The sequence below is a fragment of the Pectinophora gossypiella genome, chromosome 19, assembly GCF_024362695.1.
Source record: "Pectinophora gossypiella chromosome 19, ilPecGoss1.1, whole genome shotgun sequence".
NCBI classification, from domain to species: domain Eukaryota; kingdom Metazoa; phylum Arthropoda; class Insecta; order Lepidoptera; family Gelechiidae; genus Pectinophora; species Pectinophora gossypiella.
This window is the reverse complement of record NC_065422.1, coordinates 12714996-12732884: the sequence shown is the minus strand read 5'-3', so window position 1 is coordinate 12732884 and position 17889 is coordinate 12714996. Positions and strand designations below refer to the sequence as shown.

Here is a 17889-nt window from a genome sequence, read left to right as displayed (position 1 = left end):
AAATAAACACAGATCTAAAGGTGACAAAAAACTTTTCTTTTTCCTAAATAAACAAAAATAAATAAACATTTTGTCACATTTTTTCTGTGACATCACAGGTTGCTTTTTCATACAAATTCCATAGTAATTTTTGTGTTTTGACGTTTAGTAAAAAGTAATGTTTGACTAGTTGGAAACAACCCTATTCAATTCATTCAAAATCATTAAGTAAATCATTTTCTAGTTTGAGGGGATTATAATTATTAGACAATTCTCTCAAACATGCCTTGTCCCGAGGTCCGGGACCTGTGTAACCTCAGGCCTGTTGTCATACATTTTTGTACGGGGTGAGAACCCTCCAAGTAGTTAATTCCATATGCGGCAAATCTACGAAAAGTCACGTCAAAAATATGCTGATTACGTCTTTTCCCTCAACATTCTGCAACCTCCTGGGTTATTGCCAGTGAGAATATAACGTAAGCTTACGATTATAACCCAATTGGGGTAGTCAGAGGTACATCCATCGCAAGATGAAGATAACAAAAAAAACAGCAGTGAGGAAGGATGAATTGCCTTCCGACGTCTAGTTATCCGTAGAAGGAATGGATGGGTGGAATTAACGTGTGAAGTTCATGTGATCACGCACCGGATACACTTATCCTGTAAGAGACCGACAGAGAAGTCACCCTTCGTCTGTGGTCCACACTTTGGACTTATGTGTCTACACTCAGCGGGATCCCCTGTCTGGGAGACATAAGAGTGATGCAGAGAATTAGATCTGGATTTGTTCTACTGAATTATGCTGAAAACAGAATTTGTTCCGTTAAAAAAACGGAAATACAAAGTTTTCTAACCGACCTCCAGCCAGCGCGATATTTACCAAAGTTAAGTCTGATGAAGTATAAATTGGTATTAACTTAAAAATCAGCGGACTTTTTCTCTCAATGACATTCTTTTGTAACTTTTACACTAAAATAATATCGTTCAAATTCTATACTTTTTAATTTAAGCACTAGATGTACGAATAGGTAATTTAAGTGAAATTATAGTCGTAAATAGGTTAATTTTTATTAGATTAGTGTAAAAGTTACAAAATAATGTCATTGAGAGAAAAAGTCCGCTGACTGGAGGTTTCATTGCAGCTTGATTGTAGCTGAAGTAAGGACGGCAGAAGTATTTTTTTTGTTTTGTTGAACAGATCTAAAAGTTAATACCAATTTATACTTCATCAGACTTAACTTTGATAAATATCCCGCTGGCTGGAGGTCGGTTAGAAAACTTTGTATTTCCGTTTTTTTAACGGAACAAATTCTGTTTTCAGCATAATTCAGTAGAACAAATCCAGATCTAATTCTCTGCATCACTCTTATGTCTCCCAGACAGGGGATCCCGCTGAGTGTAGACACATTTTGGACTTATTACCGTAACGCCTAATCAAATCTTTCACGATTGTGACATTTTAAAATAAATAACTACTAACTTATCATATTAAATTTATTACTATTGTCATTATACAGCTTATCAATCAAGTCTCTCTTTGAAATCTTTGCTTCATTTTAGAAGACTAGAAAACTTGACTATTTTGCTCAATATTGTAGTTTAAGTTTCCAGATTCCTCGCGCTTTGTCACTCACTCACTTGTGCACAAGCATTTATCAAAAGTATCACAATGATTATTTTTGTAAAAGTTTAATCACCACCACACAGATTCAGAACAAATTGTGTAATAAACATAATTTTACGATTTACCACAACATACATCTTAGTGGCAGTAAAATCGTTAGAAGTTCTAGACAGTGTGCCGCTTGAGACGCAGTCGTTGCAGCCCGTTGCAAACTCGTTAATGATTCAAGTGTTAATCGTTACTGGTCGGCCAACGAGTGTATCGAGTTAGTTATTGCTGGAGTTCTTGACTCGTTCACTCGCCTGTGATGAACTCACCACTTGCGAAACTTGGTCCCTTGCCAGCAACTGCAATCTTTTGTTGTATTGACTTGTTAAACGGTAGGACATTCTTGATTTATGACCCCTCGTAGCACGGTTATTCGTTAATTAATGGTTGCTTTGGTTACTCACAGTTTTGATTCTCCGTTGATTTGTTAGATCCTTTTATTCTGGATGTGGATTTGGAAGTATCGTTCATATTATTATTTGTATTTTATTTTATCAGTAGTTATCAGAAGTATAAAAAAGAAAATAACAAATAATACTTTATGGTTTTTTTTGCTAAGAATGTAGAAATCATCATTGTCGTATTTTCTGTATTTTATACTCCACTATTGATTAGTTCCAATTTCAGCAGCTTTGCAAATTTCTTGGTTCGCGTTATTCTCTATTTTCTCCCATTTCTGGGCATGGGCCTCCCCTCAATCAACCGGAGGGGGTATGGAGCATATTCCACCACGGTGCTTCATTGCAGGTTGGTGGAGGTGCGGATTAGATTCTACATTTATTCGGCTATATTTTGTAGAAAATCCACAAAATGTATAAGTAAAAATTTGACATAGTGAATAATGAACCGTTACAAAACAAACATACTCCTTTCTAGAACTAGTGTCGAGTTTACACGAGTCTTGTTTGTTAACCCGTGCGGCCGAGTCAATAGCCAAATATTTGCTAATAATATTGTCGGCATCACCTTACTTTCCCGGCTCCGTCTGGCTTCGAACCAGGTCGCAATACGAGGCTGCTGAGCTACTAGGATGGACAATCTCATCTATTTTACTATACTCATTAGCTACTTTATCTTTGAACTGTATTTCATTGACATATGATTTATAGTGAGTAGTTTCTTCACTCAGAAGAAACTAGTTCTTCTAGTTTCTTCAGAAGAGATAAGTTACAAGGTAAGAGAGGAAGGGAAAGACCAAGTAGAGCTTATATGGGACAGATTAAAGAGAAGGCGAACGTCGTGTCTTATAAGGAAGTGAAGGAATTGGCCTTTCATAGTCAAGAATGGAGAATGCTACACTGACAAAAGCGTGGGCTTTTAAATTAGTGATGATTTGATGAGATTCTTCACTGTTTTGTAAGACTGTGTCACATTTGCGACATTCCTCTTGTATGCGTCACTTGTTTGTAAATTTTATTGGGTCACTTCTTTTTTGTTTTTGTTGAGCTAATGCGTTTGTCGTCGTCTCTTTTGATATTTGTTAATGGGATTTCTTTTCCAATGTGATTAAGAACTTTATCATTTATTTAGAAACATCTAAATTAATTTAAATTATGTTAAAAAAGAAATCGAAAGACGTAGTCAAGCGATAAAAGCGTCCTGTTTAAGCGTGTAATATTGTTTTGGTGAATTGTTACAGGTGCTTCTAACCTTAATTTCTGTAGGGCATTTTTTGTATGTCACCAAAGTGTTGGTTACAAATAATTAAGTGCTTTATAAACCACTCAGGTCGATCGAAAGGCATCTTGAAAATTGTGCCACCAAAATTATAATTATAGGTAGGCACTTTGAAAAATGCACCATTTACGTTTGGGTCCATTTTTTTATAACATTTTGTCGGCAACACTAACATAAAACATTTTTATAGTATGTAAGTATGGCAACTTTAGGTTAGTCTCTCTGCGGGCTTAGTGCGACTCTTTCTCGCCTCGACATACGTCACCCGTCACTCTCTCACAGTACTGCACAGACAGAGACAGATAATTTCGAGTCATCTGTTAGGCCGGTTTTTCACTGACGCGGAGATGGGCGGAGAAGAGCGGAGATGTGCGGATTTGACCAATCACAGCGATCGAGAGAGCAAAAACGAAGAAGCTCTGTCACTTACTCCTTCACGGTGATTGATCGATTCCTGCACATCTCTGAAGAAACGCAGCCTTACCGTGCCACGAATAAAACGATGTATTGTTTCAATTATTGCTTCGTGACACAGCGATAATAGATTTAAAGTACCAAATGCAAGTGTTTTACTCCACATAACTGTGCCACGAACTTACAGTCCACATAAGGAGAACAGATTATATTATATGCAGTAGCGCATGCGCCGCACCGCACAACAATCCTCTCGGCAAAATCTAAAAAAAACAGTCCTTACCCGACTTGACCCGACAGTCAAAGCTGCAACATTAACACAGGTGACTCGACAATGGTCTATTTTTAACTTGACACATTGCAAGATGTGAGTTATTTGAAGATGGCCACCCTAAATAAATACGCATATGTTGCGCGGGAGTTACGCAAGCGTGACGCAGCGTGACGTCACCGTTGACACCGCCCAGTGGCGCTCACGCATGAGGCTATATACAGGGTGCGTAGACAAATAAATTGCTTCTATACTGTACTGGAACCGAATAAAAGACACAATTATCTTGCCTACACGGGAGTGTCGTAAAATCCGACATAGTAATTGTGTTCTTTCTTACATGATGGATAATTGTAAATGGCGATAGACCTTTGTCACCATAAGGTTCATCATTTCCATCTTAGGAATTCGTATCAACAGTGGTTGCAAGAGTCTTTGTTTACTTGTAGCTCAGACCACCCCATTATGGATTACAGGCGTGAGTTTATGTTGATCCAGAATCGATCACAAAGTCTTCGGTCTATATTTCTGGACTTCAGAACCCCGATATCGACCCCGCTGGCGGCGTGGGGAATTCTCATATTCAGCGCTTATCGATATCGGCCCGCTAAGGTCGATTAATAGAAATACCAGCCGACGCTTAATTGTCCGTAGATGGAATGGGTTGGTGGAAACAAGTTATCCTTCGTCTGCAGTCTAGACTTTGTAGTTCTCTGTCTTCTTCTGTATTTCCGAATGCATATAACCTGGGTGCTTTCAAGGCCAGAGTGAACAGACACCTTCTGGGCGAGCTCGCTCCACCTCAGGCGTCAATGCCTTCGAGCAAGTCTGAGGCCAAGAGCGAACCCATCAAAGGTAAAAAAAGAGTCCATTAACGAGTCATTGTCAATAACAAGCTTTATTGGTTAACCGTTTAGTAGAAAGAAGAGTCTTAGATCAGCCTGTATCTCATATCATAGTTGGCAACGCTCAGATGAAAATGTCACCGATTGCGCGTGATCACACGACTGCGATGGGCCCGTTAAGAGATTATTCTCATGGGATTGCTTGTGTAGGAGGACTTAAATTGACATTATAATCATTGCTTTCGACTTGAATGCGTCAAGAGTGCTTTAAACCGGCGAGCGTGCGTGAAGTCTTTGATGAGAGTGGGAGACGCGAAATTGGTGTGTTAGGATCCCATAGTCGAACTTTTTGAGCTGCAGTAAAATGACGTTTTGTGGACTGCCGCTTTTTGAAGAAAAATAAATAGGGATGTAACTAAGTGAGTGACTGAATCATTCAATGAATGATCAGTTTGGTTTTGCTTTTAAATAAATGAATAATTAAAATAGAATTAAATCAAATCAAATAATTTATTTCGAAGTACTATGGTCCATATTGATGTTAGTATGACAATCTATGTAAATTAAGTATTACGTTAGTTGTGGAACGGTTTGATCTTTAGTGAACTAAATCACATCCCTATTGAGATTAGGATGGCAACATTATTTTACGGAATGACATTTTGAAACGTCAGTTTACTGCAGCTGATTAAAAGTTCGACTTTAGTAAGTCTTCTTCTATCGTGTGAGTTGTGAGGTGAATTACCAACCTCATCAACCCTGGTGTTAAGGTTACTATTCAGCCGCCAAAGGCCCCTGACATGACTCATATAACGACTACGCAGGTACTTATATCAGTAAGTAGTAACCGGGACCAATGGCTTAACGTGCCTTCCGAAGCACGGATCGTCTTACTTTCGGACAATCAGGTGATCAGCCTGTAATGTCCTAACCAAACTAGGTAACAAAACAAAGTAATTAGTACACAGAGTAGTAAGTGGAACTCTGTGAGAAAATTTAAATCTAAAAGAATTTTGGCTCGGACGGGACTTGAACCCACAGCTCTTGTCAAGCCGGGACGAGCGTGTTAACCATTACACCACCGGGTCCACATCCTGTCCATGCGAAATTTATTAGATCTATGTATCGTCATAATTTAAATTTTCTCTTTGTGAGTTTCCCTAAGCAAAAGACGTGCTATAAAAACAAAAAGCATTTGGAACCCTGTGGTCTCTACCTACCCCAATGGGAAATAGGCGTGATCGTATGAATGTACGTATACTTAGGTATTTGCTACATACATAAACTCATGACTATTTCCCACCGGGGTAAGCAGAGACTATATAATTCCATTTGCTTCGATCCTGACACACTTGGGTATTTGCTATTGGTAATAAGTAATTCGTAAGCAGTAATCTTGCGAGGAATAGGTATTCCTCTGACTACCACAATTGGTACATAGTCGTGAGCTGCTGTTTTGTTTTTTTTTGACGTGACTTATTGTAGATTTGCCGCAGATGGCATTAACTACTTGGCCGGACAAATGGGGAGCTCTGAAGGCTCTCACCCGGTACAACGTTTAAGATAACAGGCCTGAGGGTGCCCAGTTGGGCGCGAACCTCGTCTCAGGGCGTCGTCTGAGAGGAAAATATTTGAAAGAATTAGCCGACCCGAAATCGTCAACCACGCCGGCATTTTTTAAAAATGTTTTGTTAAGAAGAAGAAAAATCTCGCTCAGTTCTAAGCGAAATTCTCTCAGCATGCGTGTCATGTAAGACTGTAGCATGCATTCTGCTCAAACTGTCGCCCGAACGCATTTAAGATAACGAGGCACGAACAACGCATACCGCGCATACCGGCTAATTATAGCACGCGCGGTATCTTTAGGTGTCTGTATACTTCGTCTGAATTTGGGATACAAAATGGTAAACACTCCTCTGCTGGAGTGGGAGTAAAGAAAAAACAGAATGCGTTCAGCTGCCTATCTTCCCGTGCATGTCGTAAAAGGCGACAAAGGGGCAGCATCCTGTCGAACATGATGGATCATCTGTAAGAGCGATAGGCTGATCCCCTATCATCATACGGTTTATCATTATCCACCTTAGGACTATGTATCAAAAGTGGCTGCAAATAGTTTCTTGACTATTTGTAGTTCTGCCCAACCCTTCGGGGAATACGGGCGTGAGTTTTTGTATGTGTATTATGTGTATGTAAAATGGTAAACAACGCGTTTAGCTGTTTCTTTTTCACATAGTGAACGAGTGCTCTCTACGCCGGTTCCCAGGTGGCATAGCCGAGCTGCATTGTGTGACGGATGCGGCAGAAACTTGGTTAGGGCAGGTTCAGCTGGATATATGATCCACGCAGGATATTTTATTTTTGTCTGCCATACGCAATAATAATAAGCTGTTTATTTCCGGACATGTCGGAAAAACCGACAGAGGAATTGTGTCTTTTCTCCCTGTTCTCAGTAGTTTTACTGACCTACCAGTTTACTGTCTTACCAGTTGAACTATTGGGAATTTCTCTCTGGTTGTAACGGCTTTCCGTTCCACTGGGAATAGTGAGGTCAGGACGAGATATAGTCGTTTTGTTTCATTTGTGCCCAGAATGTAAACAATATGGCCGCCAGTGACATTTGTGACATAACTAAGGATGGGAAAGTTTTAGATTTCTTTCTAAAGGAACTGATTCATTTATCTATTAAATTCATAAGACACATGTACAAATAAAACAACTTATTTTTAAATTTAATTGAATTCGTAGTGGTTCCAATGCTCATAGTTCATTCCACTTACGTGAGTGAATCATTCATTATAAAATCAGATAGGTTTGGATGATAAATTAGTAGGACTGTCATGACATGATTTATAATCCCTAGACTTCGAACAGATTTTAGGTATAAGGTGCCTATTTTTTTCTCATATTATAGAACGTAATGAATTATTAAAATGTATTTTTTTATCACAGGGCATAATCGTTTTCGAAACAATCTTCAAAAAATATTTAAAAAATAGCGGAATGTCTTATAAAACGTACATTTGACTCGGACTAAAAAAAATGTTCAGTGAATCACACGCAAAATTAACCTCAGAAAATTAGTATAAGTCTAGTTTATAGCATTATTTTTCTGATTCTTAACGAATTATTCTCATTTTTCATAAAAACTTTGAACTTTTAAGTTGTACTATCTTTTCATTTCAAAATTTCCTTGGAATACGATTTTTTTGTAGTTGACGTACGATCATGCCTTTTTTTCATCTGGCAGCCCTGGGATAATTTCGTTTTGTCGCTCGTCTCGTCACTCGTTCCCTGGCTTTTGTCATGTGTACGCGTTTTCGTGGTTGTTCTGTAGTGTGTTCTTTTTCGTTTGACTTAGCTTTCCCCTGGTATTCCGATTTGCAAGTGTATTGGCTGCTTTTGTTGTGCTACGGACTAACGACTTTGGCTGTCGTTATTTGGACTCCGACTTTGCTTGTGACTTGGATACTGTTGACATTGTGCTACATAATCTCTTTTGTGGAAGCCGTAAGTAATTTTAATTTAAATAGAACACTACTGGCCAAAGTAAAAAAAATGTCAAAAGTCAAAAGAACTTGATGCGCGGTTGAGCATCAATATCATGTCCATTATCTACATTTAATAAGAAGCCCGTTATTTTTCTACTAAAAATGCAATTTCATGACGAAGGCGTATATCGGGATCAAATCAAATGATATAATTAGCGTTCCTATCCATACGTTCTTCATTGTGTTCTGATTTATTTAGAAAGAAAAGTAGACGCCGCGCCTTATAAAATCTGTTTAAAAGTCTACCTAACATGTCAGTCCTATAAATTTATCATCCACAACACCAATCTGAATATAATGAATGACTCACTCAATTTTGTGATATGAACTATGAGCTAAATGCATTGAAAGCGCTACGAATACGATAAAATTTAAAAAAAAAACGCTTGACAGATAACCTCACTTTTCTAGTGTTCCGAAAAAAATCATTAATTTGGTGTAATTTTGTGAATATTTCATAGTTTTTGCGTGTGCCCGTAAAATATTGTTTATTTTATAGCTATATATGTCAGGTTAGCCGCGAAAAAGTAAAAAGATTGGGAGATTTCAGTGATTTTGTTGTTTGTTTACATTCTGGGCACAAATGAAACAAAACGACTATAGTGCTCCTGTGTAGGCGCGCACACCGAGCACTATAATCATCATGTCGTCCAAACCGTATCCGGCGACGGCGACTCCTAAATATCTATCCCGGGTCGTTGTTGTGGTGGGCTCTGATGTGGCTGACGAAACCGAACTTCGACTTGAAGGTCCGGTCATACGGCACACAATAAAGCTGGCCTAACGAATTTTGTGTGTAGTTATAGGAGGGTAGCACTATAATATATCCTGCGCAAATGACTTTTTCTCCGATGTCTGGATATATATATTGGGAATTTCCTTCCCAATAGAGTTACTGAATAGTAAGACTTCGTGTTTTCCATCAGTTTTATTTCGTCAAAATGTTTAAATCATAGACCTCGAAATTGATAGACCCGTAGGTACATTTATTAAATCTAACATAACAGACCTTAAGACAGTGTAAAATGTATACATTTTTTTTTGTCGTGACGTATTGTAAGTTAAGTAACTAACAACTTATTAGTGCAAGTCCGGTACCGACCTTCGAACCGACACTCCCCGTTTGAGAAGCAAGCCTATACAGAACCGCAGTGAGTTAAAAATTCAAATAATCTGAAATATCAGCTGATATTAAATGAGTCGGTAAACGTGCGCAGGAGTATTCAGGTGGGTATAAAGAGATGGCATCTGTTCTCTCCCACGCGTGCGATGTATGCGTTGTGCCGTACACAATTAAACAATCAAGCGTACATACATAATTACTTCCGTGTTTATTATTATGCATTACACTCGTCTCGGAGGAGCTCGGTGGCGCAGCGGTAAACTGCGATTGTTGAAGTTAAGCAACTTTCGCAAAGGCCGGTCATAGGATGGGTGACCACAAAAAAAAAGTTTTCATCTCGAGCTCCTCCGTGCTTTGGAAGGTACGTTAAGCCGTTGGTCCCGGCTGCATTAGCAGTCGCTAATGACCATCAATCCGCACTGGGCCTGCGTGATGGTTTAAGGCCCGATCTCCCTATCCATCCATAGGGAAGGCCCGTGCCCCAGCAGTGGGGACGTTAATGGGCTGATGATGATGATGACACTCGTCTAAAAAGAGACAAATATAATTCAACATAACATATCATCACGCCTGTTCCCCGAAGCGGTCATCATCACTAATTTAAAAGCTTTTTTTTACGTGACTTATTGTAGATTTACGGCAGATGGCATTAACTACTTGGCTGGACAAATCTACTAAGAAAATCTCAAGAGATCCCTCGAGCTGCCCACTGAAGGTTATAAAGAATAATGACGTCCACAGATCAGAGATATCGCTAACAAATTGCCTCTCATATTTTATGTCACCAACTATTACATTCACGAAAACATGCATTAAGATTAGCATGCCTGATAATAGATGCGTCAACAAGTGATAAATAGGAATTGGCTTCAAATATATTAAATAACTTTTGTGTTACCGAAAGAGGAATAGACGAGATTTGACACCATAAAAAACATTGGCCCAGTTTGAAGAGCTCCCACTTTGTGGTCGCAGGTTCTAATCCCAGCATAGACCTAACGAATGATTTTCGCACCTGTTTTCGAATTCATGTTTCATTTTACTCTCGGACAATCAAGTAATCAGCCCACTCCCCTCCGAGAAGCGAACCCTCCAGAACTAAAAGTAAGGTACTTGGGGGTTAAAATGGCCACATCGAAGCAAGTCATCTAATAAAGTAATGGCAATTTGACATTTGCGCATATAAAAGTAAGTGCGCAATGCAAACAAATGTCAAATAGCAATATTGCTTTGTTAGATGAATTGCTTCGATGTCGGTTTTTAATCCCCCTTATTGTGTTTTTGCATCGCACTTTGCTACGGTTGGGGATTGCTACGATTAGCCGGTGGCGTAGCAAACATCTACGAAAGCCTACGCAATGTGTCGTAGCAGAAAGTTACCTTTAAAGTTTATTGGCTTACAACTAAGCAAACATTACGTGTGCGTCAAGCTAGCGGCCTCAAAAAAAAACTGGGCACGAAAAAATAATTTGACCATACCAAAAAATAGTACTCTTATTGAAAAAAATAGTACCTGTTGTAAAAAAATTAGTACCATCACGGTTCTGGATTTATAGCCATGTTTTATTGCACTTGCTAGCTTGACGGTGAGCGAAATTTGGCGAGAGTTAACGACAAGGTCTTTCGCTTTGATTTAAACGCCAAAAAATAGTACCGAAATAGTACTCACCCCCTGCAAAATACCGAAATGAGTACTTCAACGGTTCCAAAGTTATAAAGGCAGTTCTTTGATCCCGCTGGCTTGACGTTTTGAAAATACCTATTATCTAAGGAACGCTTGCATACTTCAGTTTGTAACTAATGTCAATAAACTCGTATGAAATAGTACTCCCTACCATCATAATTTGGACCTGATTCTCTTTGTAGAAATATGTCAAAAAGGTATATAACCTATGTCATACATTTATCAAGACAGGTACAGTCGCGAACAAAATTATTACACATGCTCAAGAAGAATGTTGTCAGATGAAAGTAATATCGTTGTTGAAACTCTTTGAGTTATTCTACAAATACTGCAAATTGTTTATTAACAAACACTTCGATCCGTAACAAATTGAACATGAAGGTATAAATTATAAAATAAAACAGCAGATTAAAAATGTATTATGATGTATTAAAATCACAGATTGTTTTCAATAAGAACTAGACCCATGCAGCCATTTTCTATTAAAATTATTGCATATGGGTGTATGCAATAGCAATTTTTTGTAATAGCAACACTCTGAAGTGCAAAGAAATGGTAGGGTAGACCTCCAAAATGGCAATACTGGCGATGGCAATACTTACGAATAGATTGTGAGGTTATGTAATTGTCTACGTGACTGTATCTACAACAAATGTATGTTATAGGTTATGATGATTTTGTAACATATTTCTACAAAGAGAATCGGATCAAAATTATGATGGTAGGAAGTACTATTTCATACGAGTTTATTGACATTAGTTACATACTGAAGTATGCAAGCGTTCCCCAGATAATAGGTATTTTCTAAACGTCAAGCCAGCGGGATCAAAGAACTGCCTTTATAACTTTGGAACCGTTGAAGTACTCATTTCGGTATTTTGCAGGGGGTGAGTACTATTTCGGTACTATTTTTTGGCGTTTAAATCAAAGCGAAAGACCTTGTCGTTAACTCTCGCCAAATTTCGCTCACCGTCAAGCTAGCAAGTGCAATAAAACATGGCTGTAAATCCAGAACCGTGATGGTACTAATTTTTTTACAACAGGTACTATTTTTTTCAATAAGAGTACTATTTTTTGGTATGGTCAAATTATTTTTTCGTGCCCATTTTTTTTTTGAGGCCGCTAGCTTGACGCACACAACATTACGACGCATGAGCGAGGTCTGAGGAAAGCGTTGTACGGGGCACACGCCTCGTTATGTAAAAAAAGTAAAAAATATTTATTTACCAAATAAAGTAAAATTAACACAAGTTAATAGCGGGCCCTGCACTAGGGTTTCCCCTGTATCGCAGTAGCCCTATGGTATAACAATGTATGGTATGACATCCTTACAAAAACTTTTATGGGTGATTCTGACTTTTTTAAATATTTTCTGTTCCATACTTTTGCGACGGAAAGTTTCACTTGATATCAACACAGAATCATGGTCTGAACCATCGCCTTCAGTATTCGGTACGATGTCACTAACACCCTGTATATCTACGAAACATCTAGGTTAGCCACCAACACGTTGAAATCTTTTTTTAAATCTTCACACGTGTCAACTGAGCTTATAATAGCTATTTGACATTGTCTTGTCGCTGGTTATAAATATACTTAATTATATTTTGTCTAAAACAATTATCAAGTGAAGACAGCGTTACTTTCTCTAATAGTAATAGTTAAAAAAAATCCAACCCTGACATGACTCATATGTAACGACTACGTACTTACATCACTAAATAGTAACCGGGACCAACGGCTTAACGTGCCTTCCAAAGCATGGATCGTCTTACTTTAGGACAATCAGGTGATCACCCTGTAATGTCCTAACCAAACTAGGGATCACAATATCACAAAGTGATTTTTGTGATATGTCCCCACCGGGATTCGAACCAGGGACCTCCGGGTCGTGAGCCCATCACTCAACCACTGGACCATGGAGGCCGTTTATAATGCGGTATGAACCCGGTATTAAGTGTTTTAAAATATTTACTATTACAATCAACTCGAATGTGATAAACAGGGGGGTTAAAATGGCCACATCGAAACCATACATCTAAAAAAGCAATATTACAATTTGATTGCGCATACAAAAGAAAGGGCGCAGTACCAACAAATTAATATCAAAAAGCAATTAATGCTTTGATGTGGCCTCTTTGACCTCGAGAACGATTGTTAAGAAGACAAACTGCCAGAACCTAAAGTTGATAAAAGCGATGACGACTAGAGAGGTTGATATCGTTACAGATTCCATCCGAATAAGCAGCTGGCAATTCCTAGTCTTGTACACAATCCATCCACTTTTCGGTCTTACCAAACTGCCAGTGAGTGCCGAGCTTAACCCACATTCTAAACTGTCATGGCGGCGACTGTCAAATAAATCTCTATTAAAACAAAATGGCGACGCTCCCGCAAATATTGCAGATGTTATTATTTCGAGTTGGGCGCCAGACTTCACGGTTATTTAGCTTGCTGACCAACTGTCGGGTTCATTGAGCATTCTAATGTTAGAATGTTTTAGTGGCTACTTTAAAATTAGAGGAATTAGTATAAAGCAAGTTTTCTTAATTATTTTTAACTGATTTTATTATTTCATAAAAAAATTGGCAATTTTGAAAGAAGTATGTGAGAATACTATGGAATTTGATTGTTTATGGTATGAAAGGAGGATGGTTAATGAATGGGACGTAAGGGAGTTTTAAAAAGTAAGAAAGGCGGGTCTTTGGTGCGATGATGTCGGTCGGGTTAGACGATTTTGTTAAAATATAAGGAGTAAAGATATTTAAAATATCCCGTTTTATTTCTATATCCCACATATAAGTTTATTTCTGTTTCTTTGTAATAGAAAATATTCTAATCGAAAAAGTAACAACACAACATAACAAATACTTTATTGCGCAAACAGGAAAGTACCCCATAGTTACCAACATTCGTTTCGCAGCTGATAAAATAAATCTGTGGTTGGTTCACTTTTATGTTCAATTCACAGGCTATCCCCTCATCACTAATTTAAGAGCCACGCTCTTTTCGGTCTACCGTTCTCCGTAATCTCCTATCTTATCTAACAACAAAACCATTCCCGGTTTTCCCCTAGTTTCCAAATATTCAAAAACATGTTTTTCTCAATGCGTCACTTTTTATTTAGCACAGATGATCATTTTCTTGTTTATGTTATTTTTGGAGGTATGTGCCCCATCTAACTTGTAATTGAGCTGGTATTCCCGTTTGAATGTTCTGTAAAAAGGCCTGTCAAATCCTCAAGTTAGATTAGCTTCCGGGACACTGTGAAAACAGGATAACGCTAGATTAAGGAGATGATGATATTTTATTTTTATTCTAGCAAACACATTTGTACTTATGATTGTACAGAGTGCTAGTGACCTGAAAATAATTTTAAAAAATACTAACATTTTCATGAATTTTCCGATAGGAAATTCAGAATCATGGTCTGAATCGTAATCTGAAATGTAAGTGACATCGTAACGAACACTGAGAGAGATGATTCAGCTCATTACTCTGAGTTTTTATCGAAAAAGTATACTTAGAATGGAAAACATTTGTTTTTTGCGACAGAAAATTCCACTTGATATTAACTCAGAATCATGGTTTGAATCACCCCCTTAGTATTCGTTGCGATATCACTAACACCCCTTACAAGTACATACAGGTAGCCATACAAGTAGGTATGAGTGTTAGTGACACCGTAACGAATACTTTAAAAGCCAATAACAAGCGTCCACGCATGCAGTTTGTTTTACAAACAAATCCCTCGTCATCACAACGTCAGGCGCCGTGGTCATATGACAGTGTGTCAGTAAATATATTCTATTTATACCCTATACATGCTTGGTATGTCTGGTATGTTTCGAATGCCCGGTCTATATTTATTAGGCCATTAAGGCCCTTATCAGCCCGCCCACGGGGGAGTATTTATTGTCCCTTTCGAATGGCAGGCCTTCCATTGAATTATTCAAACAATTCATCATCTTGTTTTAAGTTTACGCGATTATTATCATAATTAAAACACATAATAATCATCCCTTGCGATCATGGCACTTGCAACAGTGTCGAAATATCGGGAGTCTCATATCCCTGCTTTTAACGCAGTAAGAACCCCATCTCCCTAGCATTATCCCGTTTTTCACAGGGCCTTTTTCGCTTCGGCCGGTTTTTTATTACAGAAGCGACTGCCTGTCTGACCTTCCAACCCGCGAAGGGAAAACCAGCCCAACACAGGTTAGGTCACGTACCTCCGAAAAAGCATTTCTCAGGAATGTGTTGGTTTAGGCCTGTGCTGGAGTCGAACCTGGAACCTCAAAGCGAGAGGCAAGTGTTCTACCAACTGGGCTACCACGACTGTTACTAAAATAGCGTGTGAATTAGCAGCGGGCAATCTGTGTAAAATTCTAATGAGTCGTGGAGATAATATATATACCTAATTGCTTTCTATTTATACACTATAATTAACGAATGCACTTTACTGCATTGCGCCATTAGTGCTGAAATGATTAATTATAATGAAGGCCTTTCTAGGCTACGCTCCCCAAAAATATAGATGGTGGTGTACAGTCATGAGCAATATAATGTACCCACTTTAGGACTCTGTCGCACTAACATATTTGACATTTAGTGAGACTTACAGTTCAATTAGTCAAAAAAGTTAGTGTGACATGGTACCAAAGTGCATACATATTAATGCTCGTGACCGTACAAAGTTGCCTTCGTTTAGTCTTGTAATTTCATGGATAACAGACGTATTATCTTTGTTCTTAGGTACAAATGGCCCTAACGAAAAACATTTACTGTTTTCTAGAACTTTAATCAAGAAAAACGTAATATTAAGTCCGTTTTTCTATGACGTCACACTGTGCTATTTCATACGAATTTCCTTTCATAGTAATTTTGTGTTTTGACGTTCAGTAAAAAGTAACTGATTTGACTAGTTGGAAACCAGCCTATTATGTACCCGAGCAATAAGAATATAGGTAATTATCACGTTAAATTTGTACAGCGTCATCTATATATACTTTTGTGTGAATGTACCTCATAAAGCGCGCTGCGTGATCAGTACTATGATGCGTTCAAGATACTGTTTGGATTTCTGCGATTTTATAGCGCCTCCCTGTTTGCCGAAGCGAAGACTGCTTCTTCGCAATTACAAGGAAGAGAGGCGCCCCAAAAAAAATAAATCAAGTCATTGAAAAATAAGCCAAGATGTCATATCTTTACGATTTAAGTTGAAATCTACATTTCGGTCTAAGTAATAATAGTACTCAATATTCTAGATAGATAGCGCCGGCGTCGGCTTAATGACGATGATCGAAAAGTTTCACATGGACTTAGGAGGTGGTGTAATGGTTAACACAGTCGTCCCGGCTTGCCAAGAGCTGTGGGTTCAAGTCCCGTCCGAGTCTGAATTCTTTTCGATTAAAATTTTCTCACAAGGTTCCACTTAGGGCCGACCGAAACCCCGAGGTTTCGATTTATTTTTCTCTCTCTTAGAGCTTGTTAATAAAAAACCTTATTAATAAAAATAAAATAATATGACTATTTTTTAGAGTGGATGGTCCCATTCTGAAACATTGGACTTCAATCCACTCGCTTCGCGATATCGATTTTGTTGAACCGTTTGGTGACAGTAATCGAAGCTTTTTATGGAGCTACCCTGCCGTAACACCCCTTTTTACATGACTTTTTTTAGATTTGCCTCGGATGGCATTAATATACTATTTACTTGGCCAGAAATGTATACTGATTAATATGTAAACGTGTATGTTCCAGAGAACGCGGCGGTAGCAACGACGAAGCCAAAGCGGCGCGCCTACCTGCTCAAGAGGAAGGCGCTCACCACCGGCTTCTTCGACCAGAGCCGCAAGGACGACAAGGAGAAAGGTCAGAGTACTCACTATATATACTACTCGTGTAGTTGCAGCTTCCAAATACAACCCGCTCAGGGACGGTTTTGAAAAGTATCGGCGCCCGAAGGACGTAATATACGATCCTGACGACCCGATTACGCGGATGCAGCCAATCAGCTCGCGACAACAAACCCTTCAAAACTCCGATAGGTTATTATTATTATTTGTGTATTGAGAGGGCTCGAATTAATGCAGGCGACTTAGCTAGACCTATTGTGGCCAAATCCCTACATATATTTAAAACTCCTCCTTCAAACCAATCCGTTCGATTAGATCGAGCGTCTTTTTGGAGGAAGCTTCATGACCACCTGGGGATCCATTATGTGGCCCCCCGGTATTCGGCTTCTACTGTGTATGAGAGCCTCACAGCTGCACAGCAGGTGTAATGGCGTCTCATCCTTCTTTAAACAGAATCTGCATAAAGGGGACTCGGTCAGCTCCATTCTATGTAGGTGCTTGTTGAGTCTGAACTCCGATAGGTACCAAAAACGCTGACGTTATCGAAGATTTGCCTCATTCCTCTTCCTTCAGCGCTTATCGCTATCAACCCACTAGAGTCGATGAATTATTTCAAATACAATCCTCTCAGATGCCATGAGCCGAGGTTCGCGCCCAACTGGACACCCTCAGGATTTTGTACCGGGTGAGAGAGGCGCTTTCCATATCAGCCAACTAGCCGGCCACCTTACAATTTATAAACCAACCTAACAATAAATTAAAAAGAAATATAGAGAAGGAAACCAGAGAAGCAACAATAACAACGTAAACAAGAATAG

The 17889-nt window shown here is 38.8% G+C and overlaps 2 protein-coding genes across 3 annotated transcripts in view; both read left to right on the top strand.

Moving 5' to 3' along the window:
• LOC126375676 (putative oxidoreductase GLYR1 homolog) overlaps positions 1-17889 on the top strand; it is a 342593-nt gene that overhangs the window by 172630 nt on the left and 152074 nt on the right. The gene's annotated exons all lie outside the window — the stretch shown is intronic.
• The window catches only part of LOC126375633 (uncharacterized), a 60805-nt gene that overhangs the window by 7803 nt on the left and 35113 nt on the right, over positions 1-17889 (top strand). For both annotated transcript variants that reach the window (XM_050022655.1, XM_050022654.1), the window contains exon 3: positions 16977-17087. In XM_050022655.1, the coding sequence (XP_049878612.1) occupies positions 16977-17087 (111 nt within the window). The remainder of the gene's footprint in view (positions 1-16976; positions 17088-17889) is intronic.